The 26,097-nt window shown below is 36.7% G+C and overlaps 2 protein-coding genes across 2 annotated transcripts in view; both read right to left on the reverse strand.

Moving 5' to 3' along the window:
* Positions 1-389: 389 nt before the first annotated feature.
* Positions 390-2,337, reverse strand: sf3b6 (splicing factor 3b, subunit 6). Its single transcript, XM_056269097.1, has 4 exons — positions 2,168-2,337; positions 1,552-1,670; positions 1,270-1,408; positions 390-699 (listed from the first exon to the last, which is right to left on the reverse strand). The coding sequence occupies exons 1-4, from the start codon at positions 2,195-2,197 to the stop codon at positions 610-612; spliced, it is 378 nt and encodes a 125-aa protein (XP_056125072.1). The 5' UTR covers positions 2,198-2,337; the 3' UTR covers positions 390-609.
* Positions 2,338-5,948: 3,611 nt separating this feature from the next.
* vsnl1a (visinin-like 1a) overlaps positions 5,949-26,097 on the reverse strand; it is a 34,495-nt gene continuing 14,346 nt past the window's right edge. Inside the window, exons 3-4 of the mRNA XM_056269096.1 lie at positions 7,938-8,153; positions 5,949-6,246 (exon numbers count right to left, since the gene is read on the reverse strand). Coding sequence (XP_056125071.1) covers positions 6,049-6,246; positions 7,938-8,153 — 414 coding nt within the window. The 3' untranslated portion in view covers positions 5,949-6,048. The remainder of the gene's footprint in view (positions 6,247-7,937; positions 8,154-26,097) is intronic.

Here is a 26,097-nt window from a genome sequence, read left to right on the forward strand (position 1 = left end):
GGGGCTGCATTAAGGCAGCAAAAATGTAGTTGTTTTTTTACTCAATCTCATCTCTAAAGCAACTTTAATGTTACTGCATAACCAATGCCATATATGCAATTATATTATTTGAATATTTATTTATTTTGCAATTAGAAAAAAAAAAAAAAAATGACAAGCATTATCTTCAAATAAAGTAATATACATTGTGTTGTTATATGCAATATTTTATTGATAATCAGAGAAATGTGAATCCAAGAGTTAATCAATCAAGTCATTATATTCACTTTAATTTGTAAACACTAGATTTTAAACTCTGGAACTGTGAAACTAGTTTAATAAAAATGTGCAAATAAGACACCAGACAGTTATATTAAAAAAGGAAATCACTGATTTAATAAAACAAATGCTGATGAATAAATGCCAATTTATTCGATATCAACAGAACTCACAGAAAAAGAAATGGGGTCAATATATATAACAAGACTTAGTAATGACAAGTAATGAACACTGTTCAACTGACATTTAAAAAAAAAAAACATCATTACTTAATGGGGTGAAGGGAAAAGGAGATGGATGCAAGGTAGGGAAAACAACAATAACAGAAATATAAAAAAAACACGATGTTGACTATTTCGGTGGGTCTGTGTTTATCCCGTACTTCTCTTTGAGAAGTTTCAGCTGCTCCTCCTTTTTCTTTGTGTCCATTTTTTGGAAAGCCTTGAGGGGGGAACAAAGGTAACAACTTTATCACATTCTCATTGCTAATAACATGTCAAATTGTGGCCATTTTCCATAATATCCATCTTTGTGTTGTGTTCTCCAGAAGAAAGATATAGTGTTTGAAACAGGAATGAGGATCTTAATTGTCATTTATGTATCCTCAATGGTGAACTACTAATTTAACAATTATTGAAACATGAACACTTTTTTGAAATTCACACCATCAAGTTGTAAGTGTTGGGTAGTAACTGATTATATCGTAATCTTCTAGATTATGTATTCAGATTCCAAAAATCAAATTAGATTATAATACGTGTTAATTGGAAAATTGAGAGGCCGCACAGCATAAACAAATAGAATTTTTTTTTTGTTAGTATTTTATTTTAATTGTTTTGAATCGTTATAAACAAGTTAGGTCAAAAGTAATCAAGAATATATTACCTAAAAAATGTGAAATGTAATTTACATGTACATTTCGTGTCTATGTCATTTGTATCCAGTAATGGACTACAATTTGTAAGTACCCAGCACTGTGATTGAATCAATGACAAAAACAATTAAACTCACCCTGTTTGCATTATAGTACAATACAACTAAGTATCTGTTGCAGACGTTGAATCCAGAAAGGTGATCACAGGCATTTTTGGCATCAAAGATATCTTCATATACAACATAGGCTGTTCCTCTCGTTTCTGGTGTGTTCCCACTGAAAGAACAAAAGAACAATCAATTTCTGCACTTACAAATATAAACGTGATTAATGACACACAATGAGTAGTTAGTTACTTTATATGAAAGTGTCTGTCAAGCATATCGGTATGCTAATGTAAGAAATAAACTGATACTCACACTCTGATTTGACGAATTGGCCCGTACTTTCCAAAGATGTCATACATCTCCTCTGCAGTGATCTTGTACGGAAGGTTACGTATATACAATATCCTGTTCACCTCTGGAGGTAAACGAATCTGAAACATATCAGCAAAGAGGAACATTGAGATAAACATGAATGGAAAATAATAGTTTCATATCATTAAAACCCAAACCACGCCACCATTTAAAAAATTTGAACACCCTCAAGTGCTTCGAATGACATTTAAGTATGAAACTGAATTTATGAATTCCCACATGGACGTAACATGATAAATATTTTAACCACATTTCTGTACTAAAAGAAGGAATTCGAGTCCTAAATAATATGTCCCAAATATAAATACAAAAGCAGCGAATATATATATATATATATATATATATATATATATATATATATATATATATATATATATATATATATATATATATATATATATATAAAATCATAACACTAGCAATAGCGCTTACTTGAGGTAATTGATCATTTTTATACCAGTTAAAAAACAATAAACATTCATCTTGAACGTGCGGATTAGCCATTTGAGGGCCAACCTATCAACATAACGACCATCTGAACCAAAGCTGGACTTACATTCGCTCGTTTAGCTGCTTGCATCGCCATGGTTGGTTCTGTTTAAAGGAAACAAAAACTCAAACTTTGCGAGAAAAGTCCTCAACTGATCTATAATCTGTAACAGCTAGCACAAGCTAAGTAGCTGCGCACTTTGCTATGTTGGTTTGATCGCGCAGTGTGATGACGTTCTTCCGGGAAGGCTGCGGCCAGGTTCCTTTGAAGTGACGTCAAGCTGCGATTCTACCTTCTTTTAATGTCTATGGATTCTAGTCATGTAACTTTATTATCATATTATTAGATACCAGTTGATCGTTTTGTGCTGCCCCCATTGAAACGGCACTCTTTGGTCTATTACACATATTTTGGTCTATTTGGGTTTGTTTTATTTGGTTTCTATAACGTGAACAAAAAAAAAAACATAACTTTACTACTAGGCTATTTCATTATCTTTTATTGCTCATTAACAAATCACATTCATTGTAGTAAATTCAGTCATCAAAAGCCCTTTAATTGTCTTTGAAAAAGATATCGAGCAATAGGCTATATATCCAAGCTATTAAATCTTTAAACTTTAAAAATCTTCATTTATTTTGTTAAAGAATGCAGTATTTTGTCGAGGTGTAATATTGTGCTTAATTTTTGGTATCTATTTTATCTTATTTAGTTATAGCTTAGGCCTGTTTTAAGTAATTTTTCATTTAAGTATATATTTGCATTTGTTTATTTATACTTTTTGTTTGCCTATACTATTTAGAATGCAAGACTCTGCTGCCATCTAACGGACCTCTTCTGTTATCACAGTTTACTGGATTTGCGGTCCAGAATGATATGGGCCATTTCTGTTATGCAGGAATTTCCATGCCCCCATCATGTAATGGGTGAAATAATAAACTTTTTGAAATTGTATTCATTTTTTTATTATATCAAAATAATAATTTCACTTATTGGTTGTGGTTGATTTGAAATCAGGTCAGCCGGAACCGGGAACACTTCCTGTAACACCTGATGTAGGCCTACTCGCTACTACATCATAAAAGGAATGGCATCTACACTAATTTTAGTCTTTCTGTTTATTCCGAGGTTAACTGTAATCAGCCGGAGCCGGGCCGTATCCAGATCAGTGGCCTGGCGCCTGGACACGACCACCATCCCTGAAGTGCCAGCCTCATCAGCCCTGTGAAGGCCTCATGGACACCTCAACAAACTCGTCTCCATACCGGCGTGATGACTCCGACCTCCAACCAGATGGAATTGGATAAATATTGTGAATATTCCGATCCAATCTGATTTCTGACCTGTAATGCTGCCTGAATCATAATCATACACTGTTCGTTCGTTGGCCAGAGGAGAACTGGCCCCCGACTGAGCCAGGGTTCTCCCAAGGTTTTTTTTCTCCATTCTGTCACCTGATGTAGTTTTGGTTGCCTTTTTCGCCTTTCTTCGCCATTGGCTTTTGGCTTGCGTAGTTGGGGACATTTAATTTAATATTTAACAATATTATTACAACATTATTTTCCTGTTATCTCTGTAAAGCTGCTTTGAAACAATCTGTAGGCTATATAAATAAAGGTGACTTGACTTGATGCTATGTCCAAAGGCACTTCTGACATGAAAAATTGACAATTTGTTAAGAACTATCCCAGGTGTTTTTCAGATTTTTTACTTTCTCTAATTAAAATGATAGCGTTTCATAGATGTTTTCCTTTAAATTACAGCACAAGTACATTCAAAAGTGACTCCAAATTGCATAAAAGTTACTCGTATCAGTCCCGATATCTGCTGATTAAAGGGATAGTTCACCCAAAAATGAAAATTCGGTTAGTTACTCACCCTCAAGTTGTTCCAAACCTGTGCTAATTTCTTTCTTCTGCTGAACACACACAAAAAAAGAAGATATTTTGAAGAAAGTTGGTAACCAAATTGATAATTGACTTCCTTCCATAGCTTTTTTTCCTCCATACTATGGAAGTCAATGGGGCCATCAACTGTTTGGTTACCAACTATCTTCAAAATATATTATTTTGTGTTCAGCAGAAGAAAGAAAGAAAGTCATACAGGTTTGGAACAACTTGAGAGTGAGTAAATGATGACAGAATTTTCATTTTTGGGTGATCTATCCCTTGAACAAATTATATGGTAAGTGCAGGTGAGGTAATACATTTCAGTATCTACATATTGACAACCAAACCCCTTTCAAATCAAACCCAGACATTGAGAAAATATCCCATATACTCTTTTATTAGTTTAAACCACAACACAAGGAGTTAGTGCAGCCATGGCGTCAGGGGCACAATACATGCTACATGTACAAAATAACTTTTAAATTGGAAAAGTTTGCCATTGCATGAATTTGGTGCGGTGCCTACGTAGGTAAACATTACAATGACAAGGGTTATGCTTGTGTAAAGCTCTTGACACTGGCAGAATGTACTTTCAAATGGAGCACAGAAATGTGCGTATTTAGAAATCGAGTCAGTGCTCAAAATGTGCAGTTGGTGCAAATGCCTGGATTTAAAAAGTAATAACATTAGGGTTGACCTTTAAAACCCTCAGTTACGAGTTCTCCCTTAAGAGCAGCGTGTAAAAAGTATGATTAAATACAATCTTGGACGGTTTCAGCTGTCAAGAACGAGTTGGGAGTTCCAACAGATACATGTTTGAGGCAAAATCATCTTTAAACCTAATGACACAACTCAAAAATGATCTTCACGAATTCATTCCACGCCTGGGCCCCACATTAATCTGCACTCTGATATGCAATTTATTTCATTTGATCACATTCTGAAGTGCATTCTGAAAATGCACAGCTTGTAGGTTTAATAATGGGGATATTTTTGATGGCATAATATTTCGACCATAAGAATAAATGCTTGGTCTCAGTGGTGGAACTGTTCTCACTGACTACATTCGGCCACATTTAACCCCCCTCACATGTGATGTACATAAAAGGTGTAGTATACTAGCCTTTTCCCATCAATGCATCACAAATGCATGTCTAGTGCACCACATTTGAAGATTATCCATCTAATTCTATGCCACAACTCAAATTTCAATAGCTGTTTTTTTTTTTCTTTTAAATAAGGCTCGTTATCATTCTTTATGCAGGATGCAAATGAGGGAAGTATTCTTAAGGCAAAACTAATGGCATGCAAAGAAACTACATTTATATTCACCAACAGTACAAGCGCATTTGAAGGGAAAAGTTCGATGGACATGAGCTTATCTTTTTGTCCATCCAGACGAGTGGGTAAATCCGTAATAGTTTAAGTTTAATAGTTTAAGCCCTTTTGGGGGGTTTTGCCTCTTCCTGCACATCATATAAATTGATAATATTGGTCTTATTTTGTTTATATATTTGATGTTTTGTTTATTATTATTATTGTCATTTGTATGTAATTTTAAAGGTGCAAAATATAAATAAAAAAATAAATAAAAAATAGTTACGATTACCATAAGAATCAGTTCGGTTGACATTATGCAGTATATGGTACACATAGCTAGCATCGGTACAATAAATAGTAGCTTGATTTAATACAGCACATCAATGATGCACAAGCTCCAGTGGATTCAGAAGGTACTTTGCACACTCTTCACATATTGGCAGTTAATTTTGACAACTTAATATGTATGTATATTAATATTCATATAATTCTATTTGTGCATGGCATGGTCTGTTTGTGTGTATGAATTTGCATTGTATGTGTGTGAGAGAGTATTTGTGTGTTGGTGTGTATGTGAAATTTGTTAGCAAAGAACATTCTCATGCAAACAAGTGTTTCAAACACAGGAAGCGGATTCATTGAAAGGTAGTCCAAGCAACTTTTTTTATCAGTGGAAATAGCTGCAAACTGAATGGAACATTAATCATTTGTGCAGTCCCTGGCTCTTTTCCGAGACGCTCATTTTTGCAGGTCACACTGCAGCAGTAATACAATGGAGGGGTCACCCTTTGCTGCTTCTTTAAACTCTTCCAATGAGATCTGGTCGTCGTTGTTCTTATCCATCTTGCTGAAGATTTTGTCGACCCGTTGCTCGGGCGTCAGGCCGTCCTCGTTCATCTTCATCATGATAACAGTCCCCACCATCTTATAGATTGCCTTGAAATGAGAAAAGCAGAACAATTTAGATTCAAATCTTTTGGAAAGTCAGAGTCAATCCCCCTCCATTTCCTGTCCACTCTCTCTCTCTCTCTCTCTCTCTCTCTCTGACCATGAGGGGGCGACTCACTCCACAGAACAGTGGTCCTCAAACTTTTTGACTCCTAAGCTGCATCCGAAATAACTTCCCTACTATATAGTAGGTGGAAAACAGTACGAGACAAAAGAAGTGTGTCCGAATTCACAGTACTCATAAAAGAGTTGGCAAAAAGTACCCTGATGACCCACTTTCGCTGAGATTCTGAAGTGTGCATTCGATGGACACTTTACTATCCCATGAGGCCAGGGGAGAGGATTTGTGAATGGCAGTGAAGCGACGTAACTGACACTGGTAGGTCACATGATAATGACAACATGGCGAATATAGTATGTCCAGATTACATTCATGCAACACACATTTATACTATATAGAATAGAATTGCGGTTTATTCAAAATAAGTACCTACTCAAGAGAGTATGCGACTTCGGACGCAGCCCTAGGCTCCTCATTGTCCACAACAATATTTGAAAGCCCCATGTATTTTCCAGTTGTTTATGATTTTCTGGATAAGAATTAAGGATAAGAATTTAAGAAATATTTTTACCTACAATTTCTACCCTAAAAATATGAACCTTTTGGCCGATAGCCGATAATTCTTTATATTTGAAAGCCGATAACCAATATATTGGCCCGAGAAACCTAAATCCGAATTTTTATATAATTTTTGAGAGCCTGATTACAAATACAAAAGTCTCACCACCATTAAAAGCAATGTCCCAAGCACACAATTCAAATGTTCTCATTATAATTATATGTAGTCTATATTACATACTTGTGTTGCACATGTTGCACTTAACTGTATTTTCCTTTTTTGAAGTGATTCCAATTATATTTCAAGCAATTTAAAACCATCATGGCGAACAGTGCACATCTGAAGTGTCTCAGCTGATGGACATAATCCATTATTTATCAGCTTTAATATATTGGCACATTTTCTTATCGGGCAGATATCGCTAGGATTAAAAATGAACATATATCAGCCAATACCAATATGGTGGCCGATATATCGTGCATTCGTAATTATATTTCAGAGCGTGGAATAAATAGACATAGAACAATGGTTTCTAAGCCAAAATGAGCATTAAAATATACCGAAACAATTTAAAATCAAGACATGTATTTGAAATAACCCCCTCAACAAATGTTTTTCTTTTTTTTTCTTTGAATAACCAAGATTCCCACAGTCTTGAAAAACCTGGATATATGAGGTAGTCTAATTTTAAAAGTGTGAAATCCATTCTCATGGTCCATTTCTAGACTTGGAAAAATCATGTAAATGATCTAAATGTTTTTATACATTTTTATAAAGAATATACATTTTTCTAGTTATGCCAAGCTCCTAAATATTTTATTCGATAGAAATTGTGAGTAAAACATATTTAAAAAAATCTTAAATCCTTATCCAGTAAAGCATGAAAACTGTAGAGGTCAGTGGGTCTTGAAAAATGGTGTGGACAGTTGGGGCCTTGGGGTTGACAATCACTGATATAAAATAAAACAGCTTTTCTTATGTGGCTTAAATTTTAATTTAGTTTTGATTATCTTTCATTGCTTTACGCAAGTAAACAGAAGAACAGACTGAATCGAGTACCTCAATGATCTCAAGCATCTCAACTCGTGTGATTTTGCCGTCTCCATCCAGGTCGTACATGTTAAAGGCCCAGTTGAGTTTCTGTTCGAAGCTGCCTCGTGATGTGATGGACAGGGCACAGATGAACTCTCTGAAGTCGATGGTGCCGTCTCCATTCTTGTCGAAGGTCCTGAAAGCGTGCTGCGCAAACTTTGAGGCATCACCATAAGGAAAAAACTACAAAAGAGGAAAGACAATACAATTAATCAATGTATAATCAATATACTTAGATTACCAATCAAAACAATATGTTTTTTTTTTTTTTCTGTCTTAAAATTCACTTTCTATCTCGATAGTCTTTTGAAAAATGCCTTTAAAATAACAAAAGCCTGGATTAAAATCAATCATTTTAAGCAACCCCTTAAGACAAGTAAGATAACTCTCAATTCTAACTCTGAAAGTCCCTGAACCTGAGCAAAGCAGATTCCTGAAAGCAGGGGCGGATCTACAGGGGGGCAAGGGGGGGCAGGTGCCCCCCCACTCTAGAGCCTTGCCCCCCCAGCTGCCCCCCTAACTTTAGTAAAACTATAGGCTACTTGTAAAAACAACCCGCAAGCTTCTCAAAACAGTGAACTAAACGATACATTTAGCAAAAGTGAAAAATTTAATTTTTATTAAAGCCCCTCCCCCCTGCCCCTCAAATAGTACGTCCCTGATTCAAAAGTGCAGAGCCAGAGCGGCGTTCGCGCTCAGTCTGGTTTACACACACAGCGAGTCTGTTGCGGTGCGCTGGCCCTGCAACCCGACTGGAGAGACTGAGCTGCCCCCGAGCCTCTGAAGGTGAAGTGAGTTTCCCCCAGGTGTAGTTAAACACACGTTTAACTTAAAGTTACATTTGTAATGAATTTATTGTATGCTAAAGACGATTCAGTATCAGCAAAAACAGCGAGTCTGTTACGTTAGCCAAAATCAGCGGTCAAATCGCTTCCTCGTGATTTGTAAGAGCACTCTTCCCTTTGATTAGCCTAATTTTGATTTTAGTAAAGACAAGAACAGCTTAATAAAAAATATAAATTGTTTGTATCCATAACGTTTACTGATGGTCGCCGTTACGCCGACGTTACGTTACAACACACAATACAGTGCCAGTTAGGAGATCGATCATTTGATTAGCTAAGCAAATCCAATTCCTCTCAGGTATCACAGCAATGAAACCAGTCTTACAACTGGAGAAATAACAAATACAATTAGGATTATTATATTAAGTACTCTAAACATAACTGGTCTGTGTGTATGTGATAAATCTGTCTGATTTTATATTTGTTATATAGGCTACTTATTAGCTACATGGCCCTACAGTGTAATGTAATACAAGGATAACCAGAGGTTTTCACATATTGACTTTTGCAGGCAAGAGTAGTTGAAGAAAGTAGCTGGAGCCTAACCATTAAAAGTCCTTGGAGACAATTATTGGTCTTTTTTATATTTTCATTTTGCTTTTTATACTTGGTAACACTTTACTTGAAGGGGTGTGCATAAGACTGACATGACACCTTCATAATCATGACATGACACATGGCATGAATGTGAAGTAGGGTTTATGCATGTTTATAACAACTGTCATTAAGTGTCTTTCGCTCAATAATCACATTTTGAATGCAAATATGACATTGTTTAAGATGTCTTTGTAATGACATCTTGACATAAACCCATACATCATAACCTGTCAGTGTCTTTGTCATGACAACTTGACATTAAATTAAGTTAAACTGTCATGTTGGTTTTGACACTGGCTGTCATGAGGCCATTATAACTGTGTCATGAATATTTTTTGTGACCTCAACTACAGTGGTACAAATTGAATTTGTCATTAAAAAGTTATAATGGCTTCATGACAGCCAATGTCAAAACCAACCACCTGACAGTTTAATGTAATGTTAACCCATAAAGTGGTTTCTTAAGTTTGATAATTAATCTGCTATGTCTTGTTTATGACAGGTTGTGTTGTCTTAGTAATGTCAAGTTGTCATGACAAAGACACTGACAGGTTATGATGTATAGGTTTATGTCAAGGTGTCATAACAAAGACATCTCAAACAATGTCATATTTGCATTAAAAATGTCATAATTGAGCGAATGACACTTAATGACAGTTGTTATAAACATGCATAAAACTTCCTTCATATTCATAACATGTGCCATGTCATGATTATGAAGGTGTCATGTTAGTCTTATGCACGCCCCTTCAAGTAAAGTGTTACCCTAAAAACCTTTGTAGTGTGTAAGGGCATGATTAAACTAACTACTGTGTTTTTGTGTTTGTAAGGGATTCCCACCGTCTACCCCTGCCACCCTGCCAAGACCTCTTGCCACCCCTTTGCCCCCCCATGTAAAATTTTCTAGATCCGCCACTGCCTGAAAGTCTTATTTGGGATCGGATAAATTTTATATCCACAAAAATATTAAGCAGCACAACTGTTTTCAACATTGATAATATAATAAGAAATGTTTCTTGAGCACCAAATCAGCATATTAGAATTATTTCTGAAGGATCATGCAGAAATTCAGCTTTGTCATCACTGAAATAAATAACATTTGTAAAAAATATATTCAAATAGAAAACAGTTATTCTAAACTGAATTATTATTTTTTGACTTTTTCTGTATTTTCGACCAAATAAATCCAGCCTTGGTGAGCATAAGATACTTCTTTCAAAAACATTAAAAGATCCTTCCGACCCCACATTTTGAACGGTAGCGTATGTCCTTTAAATTACAGAAGTAAATATATTTTTTAAAAGCAGCAGAGTCGAAAAGTTACTGAATCACAGGAATGACCTCAATACTGTTATTTCTGTTGGTCAGAAATGCTCATCTTTATATTTTCTCCTATTAAAAAACTGCTTCATTTTAGTGCTGCGGGACTTTAACTGTCATTTTGTTGCATCAAGCTGAAACAACAGGAACTTCACAGATAGCACTATGTATGCAGGAGATCTTAGTGGTAGGTGGGTGAGTGTATGTGTACAGTATGTGTGTTAACTAAGGCCATCAATGCCCAGCGCAGTGCTTGCCTCATTGCAGAAGAGGCCTGCAATAAGGACGTGAGCTGTGCAGTCGGTACAAAAGCAGCACACAGCTCCTCTTTGAAGAAGGGCATCATTCCCCTTCTAATATTGTTACCCTCTCAGTGACTGAGGGCAAAAATTACATTCACCCGTTCCCAGCCAAAGCACTATTTGTCACCTATAGTGCCCAAACCACCACTGATTTCCAATGTAATGAGCGACAAGGGGAGATAAAGTGTTTTCATGCTGGCGCCAAGATGCAGACAATCATATAAAGTTAAGATTTATAGGCACCACTGATAACAAATATATGATGTTTTCTAACCCGAAAGGGAAATGCAAATATACATTATGGTCTTTTTTGAGCAAATGCAATAGGTGAGAATTGCAAGTGTATCACTCCATATTTGAGAAGTGTAAATGTTTTTTTTTAAACGTTACCTAACCTCACATTTGAGTTATTTGCCTGCTAAATATTAAACGATGGAATCACTGGAGTGTGATGGCAGGGCTGAACTAAGCTAATAATAAATTCTGAGCACTTAGGAACAGATGCCATGCTCAAAGACTGGGAAATGAGATTCTCATATTTTGCACCAAATGGGAGAAAAGTGTGTGTGATTGTGTACCAAATGTGCCCGCAACAGCAAAACTTGAAATTGCCTACATTGTGGGGAGCTGCCAATGGTCCTCTTGAGGAAAATGGCTTGATAAATAGCCTACACTAAATAATGTCTTTATGAAAATATGAATAATATTTTTTTAAATTAAAAAAACACTGACCTAAAAATTTAAGCACTGACAAAAATAGTTAAGTAAACTATATTTTTTGCAGTCAAACCCAAACTAAAATTCTAGCATGCGATACAATGTTTCTGATACACTTATACTTGAACACAAGACACCAACACACAAACCGCAGTGGTCTTTGATTTCATCAGAAAGAAAGAAAAATCAAGTGATCCAACACAGCGTCACACTGTGAAGATGCAGCATGCCCACATATATCAAAGAGTTTACAGTGTCTAACTCCTCCAGAAAGCAGAAGGCCTCTGGGAAAGTACAGGTCTGGTCATAAGCCCCTGCCAGACTGGCACTGTGTGGAGAAGAGAGAGCTGAGACAGGAAGTAGTGCACACTGTGATGTACCCTGCACACATGCAAAATGATTCTCTCATGGGGCTGGCCCTTCTGCTCCATATGGCCTTGTCCTTCACCAAAGTAGAGGAGAGCAAAAGAAAACAAACAAAGTGCAAGTCATGAAGAACTGGAGAGCTGCTACTGGGCTGTGCGACCCCCTACATACGTTTTTCCGTGCGAATCTGGCAGGTTATGAAATGTTTTATGTAAAACAGAGATTTTTTTATATAACTATCTAGGGCAAGGCTGTGTGAAATTCTCGAATTTCACATCACATTAATATTCTTCTTTTCACTTTGTTTTGGATCCAAGCACAATCCGAATGTAGAAATAGATCTCCGAATGTATATAAGATCTGTCAGGTGATGTTGTGTTGTTATCACATGAGAATGCCACCTGATCAAGATCCAAGTATCTGTTATTCTCTGATGAGTACATAAAGGAGATCATTTGCTATATTCAAGACAATGCAGAATAACATACCAGCTTACTTGTGTTTTTATAATGTCATTTTATAGTAGATTGGTTGTGTTAAAGGAAACTAAAATTACAATTATGCCATCATTTACTCGCTCTAATGTCCTTGCCTGTATTGTTTTATTTCTTCTGTGAAACAAAAGGAAATTTTCAACAGGCTGTCCATATAAGAAAAGTGGATGGTATTCTAGTTGCCAAGTTCCAAAATGGACCATAAAAGTAAAAATAAATACAATTTGTGTGTAATATACACATACTATTTAAAAGTTTGAGGACAGTAAGAGTAAGAAATTACTATTTTTATTCAACAAGGGTGCTTTAAGTTGATAAAAAAGTGTACAAAATATTATTTTAAATAAATGTTTTTATTTAAACTCAAATAATCCAAAAATAAATTAAGCAGCACAGCCGTTTGACCATTTGTATTGTTAATATTAAAATGTTCCTTGAGCACCAAATCAACATATTAAAATGATTTCTGAAGAATCATGTGATTCTGAAGACTAGACTAATGGCTGGTAAAAATTAAGCTTTGCACAGACAGGAGTTACATTACATTACATTACATTATAAAATTTATAGAAAAGTTATTTTAAATTGTTATAATATTTCACAATTTTTCCTGTATTTTTGATCACATAAATGCTGCCTTGGTGAGCATAAGAGACCTCTTACAAAAACATTAATTAGTGAACGTTAGTGAACACTTTGAGCTTGACAGTATTAATATCCATCTACTTTTGCTGTTCAGAACATAACAGCTCAGAAATGTTCCTAACATCTCCTTCTGTGTTTCACAGAAGAAATAATGAATTATGGGGTTTGAATGACATGAGGAGTAATTGATGATCAAATCTTCATATTTGGGAGAACTATCCCTTTAATGTATGGATACATATGCATAATTTAAAACTCTGAAGGACCTTTTCAAAATAATAACAACTGTGAGACCATTTTTTTACAGTACAGATTGTACTAAAATAATATTGTTGAATATTAAGTGTCCCAGTCTAGATAAGCAAGCCCTAAGTAAGACAATTAACCCCAAACTTCCCCAGGTTGACTGTCTCTGTAGAAAAGACATTGTGTAAGTCGCTTTGGATGAATGGACGTGCTAACTAAATAAATGTAAATGAGTGAGAAGGTGAGAAAGACTCCCGGTGAGAATACAAGGGTGAGAGAGACAGCCTGCCTTTACACAGCTGTTGAATTAAACTGATGAAGGGTGTGAGGCAAACTGCACGACCACAGAAACAGCCCGGAGAGTCCAGCCACTAAAAGCCTGTGTAATCAGAGCACAAACTGATGCCAACCTTAGCCACGTCTGAGACAGTCTACACACCATCCCTGTCAAGCTGCTCCTAATGCAGGCCATTTAACAGTGTAAAAGTCATGGATTTCCTCAAGGGGCAGCATAGGATATCAGAGTACCTGAACCTATTAAATGTATTAAGTAATGCCTGAACATCCAGGATGGCGCAAACAACAGTGGAATGAATGAAGCATTACTCACCATGTTTCTTTTGTCTAATAAACTTAATTTGACAAATGCTTTTATATTCAGGAGTCCCTTTTTTTTTTTTTTAAACAGTAATAATTCTATATTGTTATATATAATCCAAATCTGTTTAAACGTTTTGACTAATCTAAAGAAATCCCATAAAGATTATATTCAATGAAATTGAATTAGTCTTTTTAAGTAGCCTATATTTTTATTGTATAATTACTGTATAATTATATATACACACACTGATCTAAATATACACACTTTTTGACTAATCTAAACAATTAACGACTTATCGGTATTTGCCATTTTCTTCTATTTTAATATCTTTGACTAATCAACCTCACTAACTGACTACTTCACCCATCATGACTCTTGTCTTGACTTTATCAGTGTGTTCCCCGTGAGTGTGGGATAGCTACACTCTACTAGCTCAGTTACTGGACCAGAAGACAGCACTACAGGGTATAAATGTTCTCGGCAAGAAATACAAATTCAGATTCTGCTGCTTGCCATCAGACATGCACCAAAAGCACATTCCTACAACATCTAAGTCACCATGCCAGCTGCCATCACTGTCATCACACATATAAACCTCCACAGTGAGCAACGGAGAGACAGCTGTTGAGGGCTCAGCGTGCAGTTCAAATGAAGTGGCTTCTACAGCAGGTCTGACCTCAGTGGTGATAATACTAACTGGGTGGTGGATGGTAATGCCTCTGCTGGAAGACTGCCATATCTCTCAACAAAACACACATACATTACATACAGTACCTGAACACGGGTCAACATAATCAGACGCCTACTATGAGAAACAGCTGTAAGACAGTGGCAGCACTCATTTTGAGTACTTCATGATAACCAATGAGTTCTTCTATTTATTTAAACTGATTAATTCTTCATCAGAATTACTCTTTTATAGGTATCGTTTATAGATACCTGCAATGTGCACTGTCTCAAACCCTTTACTAGTGACTATCCTGAGATAGTCACTATAAGTCAGTTATAAGAGCCCTATAAAAAGAAATTAGACACTGGTAAAAACATCTACTATATTATAATGAAATATTGATGATATGTTGCTTGCAAAAATTGTATTTAATCAGAATGCTAATCTAATTTTGAAATGCCTTTTTTCCAAGTGGTGTAATTAAGGCATCTACCAGCAGAGGGTCACATTGCCATGATAACCACCAAAACTTAACCCTTTAAATACAAAAAACACTATGGGCCAGATCTACTAACAGCTTGCGCCAGCGCAAACCCCCTTTTGGCGCATAAAAAACTACTGTCAGGATCTACTAAGACACACAGTGAAAAAATAGCGCTAAAAAAAAGCGTAGACACGATTATTTTTGCGGCTGACCTTATTGCATATGCATTTGTAGGAGTTTCCCTTTCAGAAGCAAAATTTATGGTAGGAGAGTATTTAACTGAATCACGCAAGGTGATTTACTAAGGTATGCGCTCGTCAATTTACTGGTATTTGCACATTATTTACCACCCAAAAAAGCATGTTTTAAAACAGACGCTAATATACGCTGCTCTTGGTAGATTTTTTTGGTTTTGCGCTCTCACACTAATTTGCCCTGTTTAGTAAATCTGGTCCTAATTTTAGTATTATTCATTTATACTATTATTGTCACGTTTCAGTTCATGTTTGGACTTTCTGTTTGTATCTTTGATCAGTTCCTGTGTTCATTTGTTCTGTTTCCCGCCACTCCTTTGTTTCTATGGTTACTGTCATTATGAGTTTATTTGTCCCAGCTGTGTCTGATTAATTACCTCGTTTCTGTTTGCTATTTAAGATGCACCCTTGCTTTCAGTCTTTGTCCGGTCTCCGTTTCATTAATGTGTGTTTTCCCCGTCTGTCAGCTTGTTCCAGAGAGTTATTATGAAAGTTTGAGTTTGCATCTTTAATCGGAGTCTTCAGTCTGTGCCTGAGATAACCACACTGTGACAATTATATTATCATTTATTAAGCTTTTATTTTTTTTCAGTTTTCATTTTTGTTCAGTTTTATGTGCTTTTGTCGTTTTTATTATTTTAATCATTTTAGCACTTAAACTTATTTTATTTCAGTTAGTTGTCAAGGTAACATTTCTAATTTTAATTTAAGTTTTTCATATAATATCTTAGTTTATTTTTCAATCAACAAAAACATTTGTTAATAGTTTTAGTAAACAATTGAATTACCTAGTAGTCCAGGCCCAAACTCACATCATTGTCACTTGTAATGTCATCACGTCGTTGGTTGACATGTCAGGCCGTAACGTTTTCTTCAGGACAAAGTCAGCTTAAGAATGGCTTATTTATTGTTGTCAGTCATTACACAAATTAAATAGAAAAAAAAATCATAAAACATTACTGGGATAACAGCACACTAAAAAGTTTTGTCTCTAAATGTATCCTTCCCTGAAAATATTAAAGAACTAAAACAAAAACGTACCTTTTTAACAGAAACTAACACACTTATCCTTTTAAGATTAAAAATTATCCATTTTGTCACAGAATATTGTACTTCACAATACAAAAATGTACCAAGAAAATTAATTACACATCACTGGTTCTCATCCACTCCTCATACAAGAACATTTTAAAAGCCTTTTTCTTCCTTTACAGCAAAGTGCTTCTCTTCAAGTGCATGAATCATGCATAAACAATGTCCTATAATTTATGCAACCTTGCCTTTCCTCCCAACATACACAAGTTACTTCATGACAGGCCAAGGAAAGCGTTCAGAAGGTGAATGCCACATCGAAATGATGTCATCCTCCGGTGGAGAAAATCAGTGAAATTAAAGAACTCTCTGATTCAGCAAAAGACAGTGCGCCATCTGTACTACATTTAAATTAGCATGATAATGAGCATCGCTAAGCTCAGATATGCATTATGTAAACTGATGGTGGCATGTTGTTCTGGGTTTGGGCTGCTTTTACACTTGAGTTATAAAAAACAAAACAAATTCAGATCAACTGTGTATACCTATTGAATTGCTAATCACTAGCCTAGGAATGATTGAGTAGTAATGACATGCTTTGGCAATAAATGTCTAATTAGCCATTTCCAGGAAATAATGCACATAATTTACATAGGGATATTTCATGCAAATTATCAAATAAACAGTTTGCATTTCTCCTAAAAGGACTTATCTTTTTTTTCTTTGCAGTCTATAAAGTTTTCCATTTGGTTCTCAAAGCCATGTTTGAATTGCTTGAGGAGGTTGCAATGTCATGATGTCATGCCATATCATATTACAGATCTGGATTTTCTCAGTTTGTTGCAGCTGCACTGTGATTAGTGATGTGTGCTTGATGTGTGCAAGTGATGCAACTGAGAATTGCATTGTCAATGGCCAAAAGATCCACTGTCATCCAAAGAAACAATATTGGGTTGCCCGAACGACTAGTCGACTATTTGGTCTTAAGGAAGCCCTGAATAATTAGGCTGGCAGTTAGACAGAGTGCAATGAATTATTCTAATATGCTGATTTGGTGCTCAAGAAACATTTCTTATTATTATCAATCTTTAAAACAGCTGTGCTGCTTAAAATTTATGTGGAAACTCGGATACTTATTTTAGGCTTCTTCGATGAATAGATCAAAAGAACTTTTTTTTTTTTTTTAAATAATTTTTTATTTGAGCATTTATTTGAAATAGAATTTTTGTAACATTATACACTGTCAATTTTGATCAATTTAAGGTGTCCTTGCTGAAAAACGTCACTGCTTTTCCCCTAACCTTTTTTTTATAGCATTAAGAGTACAGAAAGAAAATGCACCAAATGACAAAACAGTTGTAGAAAAAAAAACATTCTTTCAGACGCAAAAGATTAAAAAAGCACTACAAAATCCATCGTTATCAGTGAGTTTTGCAAGCTACAACATTTGATTACTGTATCTGCTTGCTGTAGCCAGTCCAAACTAACCTCTCAGTCTCAGTCTAATACATTCTTCCCATTTGTATGATACAGTGTATCAAACCGGCTACAGATAGCCCTTAGGCCTCTGAAGTGCAATGCATTTCAACAAGATAATAAGGTCTCAAAGGAGCAGGACTAGGTTAAGGTAATGTCCTAAGAAGGAGGGTTAGCGCCACAAACAGAGCTGACTTCACGAACACGGGTCATGGATAATCACCCTCCCCTCTGCACTACTGATTGAATTATATGGGCAATGTGCCCAAGGGATAATTGAGCTTGGCTGGCACAACCCTTCCATTACTACAACAGCCCCCAATAGCATTACGTAAACACTTTTTATTCCTAACCGTTCACTTCGGATCAGATTCTGAACAAACCATTTATTTATTTTCATGAACAGTCAGGGTTGATTTAAAGCAGGCCACTAAGGATGCAGTGCCGCAGCAATGCAATTTCCTTAATTTTCTGGAAATGACAGATTTGCTGACATTTCAGAGAACTGCTTTTCTTTTCAGTGCAATCAAACTTAATTTAAAACTGAGGACTCAGTAAGGTTGGCATTTGTAATGAGAGTTGAATCAATGGCCCACATAGCCCATAACAGTTCGGCTTTAGTGAACATTCACAAATAAAATCAAGAAAACAATCAAGCAAATTCACATTCATACTGCTAATACTATTTGAGTTGTCCCTGCTTTACATTGAGTTGACTGTTTATTAGGGGTGTAACAATAGTGCAATGATTCGGTTCAATACACAATACTGATCTCACGATACTTTAAACCAAGCCAAAATAGAAGCAAAGACATATGATAAACAGTTAACAAAAAGTACCATTCATTAAAATGCTAAATTTGGCACTACATCATGTACTTAAATAGGTTTGGCTCCTTCTCCCCTAAGCACAAGGCAATGGTGACGCCAGTTATTTTAGACATAGCCTATATATGCATGCACATACATTTAAAAATGTTTTAAATATTTTATCTATTTTATAATATATATAATATAAATCTATTTTATTTTTAAATTATTAATAATAATTAACGAACATGGAAGCTCAAATGTGTGACCTTCTGGGTCTATCATATTTGATGTGCCACTACCGTATCTAATGCAAAAATGTAACTTTAAACTTTCATTTTTGGTGAACTATACATGATACATAGTCACATTTTTTTTGTATTGTGACATATTGTGACACAATATACTTTTGCACCCCTATATTTATTTAACTCTGCTCTTCCATTTGCCCTTTACAGAGTGGTTAAAGTGGAGTGGTTAAGGGTCTGGGCTGGTAATCGAAAGGTTGTACATTCTGACCCCAGTGGGAGTGACCTTTGAACTGGAGAGAGCCACTGTGCCCCTAACCAAGGCACTTAACCCCAGGTGAATATGTCGGATTAAAATAAAATAGGAATCATGCAGAGTAACAGGGTGGTACAAGCCCCCTTTAAGTGTCCGGCTAATCAAAAGCCCTCCTCTGAATGATGTATAACGCATACCCGTCCCGATTGACCATAGATCAGAGGCAAGCACAGTTCTCTGCTGGCGGGAGACCTTGAGGTGACATTGGGAAGTGAAACACCGGGCTGCTGTAGGGACCCACAGCTAATCAAGAGACCCATCAGAGCATTTTCCACCCTGCCCTCGCACATCACAGGAAGTCACATGGGGCAAGGCTGCGGTACACACAAACACATATGCTAGCCTTTCAGTTCCTCCAATAGATGCAATGTATGTTTGTTTGTCCCAGCCCGTTCCCCAAAAATAAAATAAATAAAATAAAATACCCATAATTGGTCTTCAAATAGTACACCTCAGGCTGCACACTGAAAACGAAAGACACAACACAACCAAACTAGAACACTCCCAAATGAAGCTGTTTATACTGTGGAGCCATCAAATCATCGTTGGTTTTAGCATCCTGACATCCATTCCAAATCCAATGTTAGCTTCACTTCACTTCCTGTCTCCTGAGATACCTTCATCTGATAGATTTTTGAAGGCAGCATAGATGTATCCTTCGCTGCCTTCGATATCTCACAATCATGTGCATCCCATTCTGTAACAAAAAAAAAAAAAAGATGCCGTCTGAAAGTTGCGATTGGTGGTCAGTTTGTGTGTAAATGTAAGTTTTTGACCAATGTTTTCCACTTCTGATGTCATTTCTAGCGGGAAATTACTATTGAAATAATGGAATATTTGCTTAGTTATTACTAAAGCTTGATCTATTTTGCTGTAGTGTCGATCATTACACCGTTACGCTGCCTCAGAAGTCTGTCCAAAATCGTGAGGAACCTTTGTGTGCAGACGATAGGGCAGTGAGGCAACAAGTCAGTTGCCTAAGTTTTCGGACGCAGCCAATGACTCGAGCATCACTTTCTTGATATTGAATTAAGTACAGTCATTATCTAAAATAAAGCAAAAACCAATCCACTAATATTAAAGCTTATGATTGCTTTTTCATGTGTAAGTCATACACTGCTTTGTGAGACTAATAAATATTCTTTTGATAGTGTAATTCCAAAACACTTAAATAGTTTAAAAAAAGGCAATATTATTATTATTATTAAATACATACATGTGAATAAATGCAAATGAATGATAGACTGTCTTATCAAAAACAAGGATTTGTGATAATTATTCTAGAAATATTAAAAATGGAATTTCATACTATAAGGCTTGTTATCTCTGATAGGTCATCTTACAAGATCAGTGGATGGGGAATAAGATGCCGTCCTATTGATCGCAGGGAGGCAATTTGTCTCCTTCACAAAGACAACCTTGTGTGACACCGAGATCCTCCATCTTCTCCACAAAGCTATCATTAGACAAAATGGATACTTCAATAATTCCAGAGTACGTAGGTCATTCATTACTGCATCTCGACACAAGGGATGATTCAACCCATCTGCTACTGTCCTTAAACACACATGAACTGCTGTTCAGCATCACCTGCCAAATCTCAACTGTGACATATAGGATCCTTTTGGATGGTTTCATCTGATTTTTGCAGCAAAAACAATGAATCAGTCCACATGGTGCATGATGCCATGATAAAAAAGCAAAATTTCCTCTTGTTCTGGTGTGTTAGCCTTGATCTCATGAATGAATGATCTGTACTCAGTATGTGGTATATTTGACAGATAATCTAATTAATCACCAGAAGGAATGGAAAATTCCCATGACACAGATAAAGTAACATCCTATTTAAAGTGATGTCTTCATTGTGTTATAAATTAAACACTAGAAACTCCCGAAGCCTGCTTTGATCTTTCTGGTCTCTTTGTACATATAAAACAACTGCAAAGAAAAACAGGTTCAGGCAGCCTATGCATGTTTTTCATGCTCAGCATGGGAAAATGAAAGTGTACCAGATCATTCACTAATTTTAGAAAATCTGCTGGTAGTGACTACAATTGGAGTCAACTTCAATGATGTGCCTGCTTGTCTCAGACGGTGTTTGTTTTCATGTGTTCGATCTCTGGAAAGGGACAATGACAGACAACCATAAAGCAACTTAAAAATCCCCATCAAATTACTAGCAGTTTTGTTGTTGTTAAACTGATTACAATTCATTTTAAGTAATAATTGTTATTTTAAAATGAATTACAATAATAATTAAAATTAAATAAAACAATAAATTTGACCCACTTCCTTGAAGAAAAAAAATTCTGGGAACACTTTACAATAAGGTACCAGGGATGGAAATTAACTTTTTTGTCCACCGGCCACTGTGGCTGGTGGATTTCAAAATCTACCAGCCACTCAATGTTTTTACCAGCCACTTTCTTGTTTTTAACCGACAATGTGTAACTGCATGTGAAAATTAATACTACAAGAATACTTAAGCAGTTCATTTAATCTCAAGTCTCAATGAAATACTGACATTTTCTCTTTCTCTCACCCTCGGCCTCATCCACCTAATCTGTCATTTATTTTTGTTTTGATGATAAATTGAGCCAGCCTCCAAAAGTAATTAACCTGTCCTGTGATTTTTTTTTCTCTCACACAACACTCTCCAGACACGGATTTATGAGCTATAGTATGTTGGTTGCCTTTACATTAGAATAATATTGAATATAATCTAGATATGAAATGGAATAAATAGCATTCAATACAAAATGAATATGTCTCATACATTGAAATCAAGTTTTATGTGATAAAATATTTGCTTTGTTGTGCATTACCACATCAGGCATTTAGTACAAAATAATTTATTGAAGCATCCAGATACTTCGCCACGTGACAGCAGCTAGGCTCCTGATTGGTTAACGCGGCGCGAATTGACGCTAAAGTTCAGATTTTTCAACTCGGGCGGCAGACGCGAATTCGCGTCAAACGCGTGAATGCACAAAAGCACTCAATAAAATCATGCGCGCGGAACGCGTCAGACGCTCGAACTTGCCGCGCGAATGAGGCGTATTCGCATCTACCACGGCGCGCTCTACACCTCATTCGCGCCGCAGGAATTTTTTACGCGCGTAACGCGTCTTTGCATTGACTTAACAATGAAATCACTCTGTTGCGTCTGTTGTTTCATGTTTGCCCGCAAACGCGGCTGATATCCCCTTCACAGGTACTTCACTTGATCTTCCATAGATCATAGCTGTCAACATTGAACATTGAATATAAGGGAGATTTCCCGGAATCCATCCCCAAAATAAGGGAATTTTTTTACACGATTCTTACCCACCACAAACTTTAAAAATAAAGCACTAATCATTAAAAGTCTAAAGAGTTTATAACTACAAATGAGTGAGAGAGAAAGAGACAGTGTGTGTGTGTATGAGAGAAAGTGTGTCATTTTTTAAACATTTTTTATCAGAGAATGTTTAAATACTAATACGAGGGAAACGATACGTGGTGCTTCGGGGGCTGCTGGAGATGATTAGGGAGAGGTCTGTGCTCCTTTACCGATCAAAGCGCGCGCTGACACGGAGTATAATTGTTTATACTTGACGCGTCCGCACGAGCTCGGCAAAGATTACGCGTTGGGTGCGCAAGACCGGCAAGACCCCATTTCGCTTGGCTGTGTGCACAGCTTTTTTTGTAACAGCGCGCGCGGCGCCGCATCCGAGGATGAACGACTTCAAGCCGAATCTGCCCGAGCATGTACGTCTCACACAATCAGAGCGTAAAAATACGGGATATTTTACGGGAAAATAATAAAACGGGAAGACAGCGGGAAAAGAGCTAAAATACGTGATCGAGAAACCCGGTAAAAACGAGAGGGTTGACAGCTATGTAATAGATAGGAGGGGACACACAACTAGTAAAGTTGGATCTGCTGGGAATCCTTATAAATGCTGACAAAGGGTCGGCCCATAGACAGTATAAGAAGTGGACAGAGCGATCTCATTGGAACTCAGTTGAGACAGTTGAAGCCCACTTTTAGCGATTTTTGAGAACTTCCGTTCCTGACGCGCAGACTCAGACCGACTCAAACTAAGCTTGATGACGTGAGCAACCTGTCTGACAGACGTTACTCTTCTAGTAGCTGTGCGTGAAAACTGCCAACGTTAATCTTGCAGAGACGGGGAACTTGAGCAAAGAGTTCTTTGGCGTGAGTGAGCAGGAGTAAGTATTCCGTTGCTTTTATGGACTCATTATCTATGGGCTTCTCCCTTGACGGGACGTCCCCCCGATTGCCTGCGAGCTTCTCCTCCTGTCTGTACGGTAATTTCTGTACAGCGCGACAGAGAGTCGAGTGGTTATGACGCAATCGTTAGCCTATTTTTACTAAAACTGTTTCTACGGGGCCATAGTGTAACATAGAAGGTAATGGAGCAATTTATACATTGTCGTGTTTCTTTAGAAATAAATAATGTACAAATGGAGTCTTTAAACGCCTCAGATGTAAAGTTATTCGCTGTCAAAGTGACGCCAAAATGAATGGGAGTCAATGGAAATGCTAACGCAAGTGAAGTTCTGCTACAACATGGCGGCACCCGGCCGGCTTCAACTTCCGGTCGATGGATTACCCCCTTGGGTCGGCCAGGCTTGGAAAATAATACTCTTCCCAAATCCCGTCGGCAAACAGGCTAAAATATCTCTTTTTGTCTCCACTAAGTGCCTCAAACAAAACTCCTGGACATCTCTTAAAGAGTCTACGCCGTGAACCTCGCATACTTTTGAGAATCCTACGTTTAGCTGATCTTGATAAATGCTCATTGTCACTCATGTAAACAGAACAGCTTTTCTTCCGCAATCACACGTCTGCGCTTTGTTTCCCGGCAGACCGAAAATAAACGCGACACTCGCGCCCCCCGGAAATCCGATAAAATTCAACCAATCAGATGACGACTTCGACATTCCTGAAGTGTTTCCAGTTAAGTGTACCATATGCATCAGACGTTTAGCCAACGTTCCGTGGGCGTGACGTCTGAGGCTGAGACTACCTGCGATGTAACGCCACATTTTGTTTGAAGGTGTGCCTCCTCTAAAAGTGTCCGCCGTCCGGGTGAAACAGTATGCTATTTTTATTTACCCGCCACGGTGGCCGGTAGGTGAAGCGAGTTCACCCGCCACAACACAAAATCACCCGCATTTGGCTGGTGGCGGGTGCTAATTTCCATCCCTGTAAGGTACCATTGGTTAATGCAAAAATCTTTGTTACCGTTAGCTAATAAAAAATACAACTGTTCATTGTTAGTTCATGGTCCATAAAAAAAAATACAATTTTAATTTACATTTTTTTATTAGTAAATGTTGAAATGTACATATTACCTATTAACTATGCTTTAGAAGTATTTTTCATTGTTGGTTCATGTTAACTATTATTAACAAATGGAACTTTATCGTAAAGTGTTATCTTTACACTAACATAGGTGATTTAAAAGTTTGAATAAAAAAAAAAATAAAAAAAGATTAACACATTCATGTGATGAAGAAACCTTCACATTTTCATCCATCAAATAAAAGAAGGAATCTTTACGTTTGCCCAGTATTTAACGTTAAGATGTCTAGCCACATCATTGTTTATGCCTGCCACACCAGGGGCTTCGTTTATAACCGTTGCGTACGCACAAAACAGGCCCTGAAAGAGGTGTACGCCACTTCCGACGCATAATTGTGATTTATAAAAACAAACTTGACGGGAAAATTTGCGCACCTGCACGCAAATTCTGACCCATGCGTACGAACGTTTTGGAGACGGAGCAGTTTGGCGACACCGATGGTGGGCTGGAGTTAAATGTCTTTTTGGTCACTTTTAGACATTTACAATCTAAAGAAAATGATACATATACAGAAAGATAATACAAATATAATTTTACTCACACCAAGTCTATCACTATATCCATTTCTTCTTAAATGCCCACTCCAGCGAGCGCGTTGGGCCGTTTAGTGAAAGTGACGCATATAGCCTATCTAACGGCAGATGAAGTAAAACCCTAAATCTTCATTATGAGTCCTAATCATAAATACAGTGCAGGTTCACAATAACACTTTAAATAAATAAAATAATGATTTAAACTATGTTTTACTTTTGATATAAACATTTAGATTAAATATGCCATTCTCATTAATGGAGTTAAACACTTAAACTACATGAAATCATTACTGAGAAGTTACAACATTTTTTATATTCAATAAACAGAAATATTTGATGTGAATGCGATGCTTTTGAACACTTTTCCTCTGGCATGCTGTCTGTGTTTTAATGTTTTAACTATAGAGATAATTGCTTATCATGATAATAGCAGATTGTCTGAGAAAATGTTTTCGTGCAAATAATGCACAACAAGGTCTATCTGTTTACATTAAAAATATAAATCAACTAAAAATACCATTTGGCCAGTGGAAAAGATTGAGAAACTTTTAGTAAGGATCCTACGCACAGTTTTATAAATAAGACCCCTGGGCCGCAAACCAGACGTCATCCTATCATTCCACATTCATGTGCTGTGAGATCAGATCTGGGCCGATGTTCGATCCACCACAGCCCTCCGTTTGGCCACACGATCGAGGTCTGAGCTGTCTGCTTAGGGTGATGTAACAAACTGGTGTCAAACAGGAGCACGTTGGAATCCTCTGGTAAAGCTAATGTCCCTTGCATCCCCCCATCC

The sequence above is a fragment of the Rhinichthys klamathensis genome, unplaced genomic scaffold (assembly GCF_029890125.1).
Source record: "Rhinichthys klamathensis goyatoka isolate OS25496 unplaced genomic scaffold, OSU_Roscu_1.1 h1tg000281l_1, whole genome shotgun sequence".
NCBI lineage: Eukaryota > Metazoa > Chordata > Actinopteri > Cypriniformes > Leuciscidae > Rhinichthys > Rhinichthys klamathensis.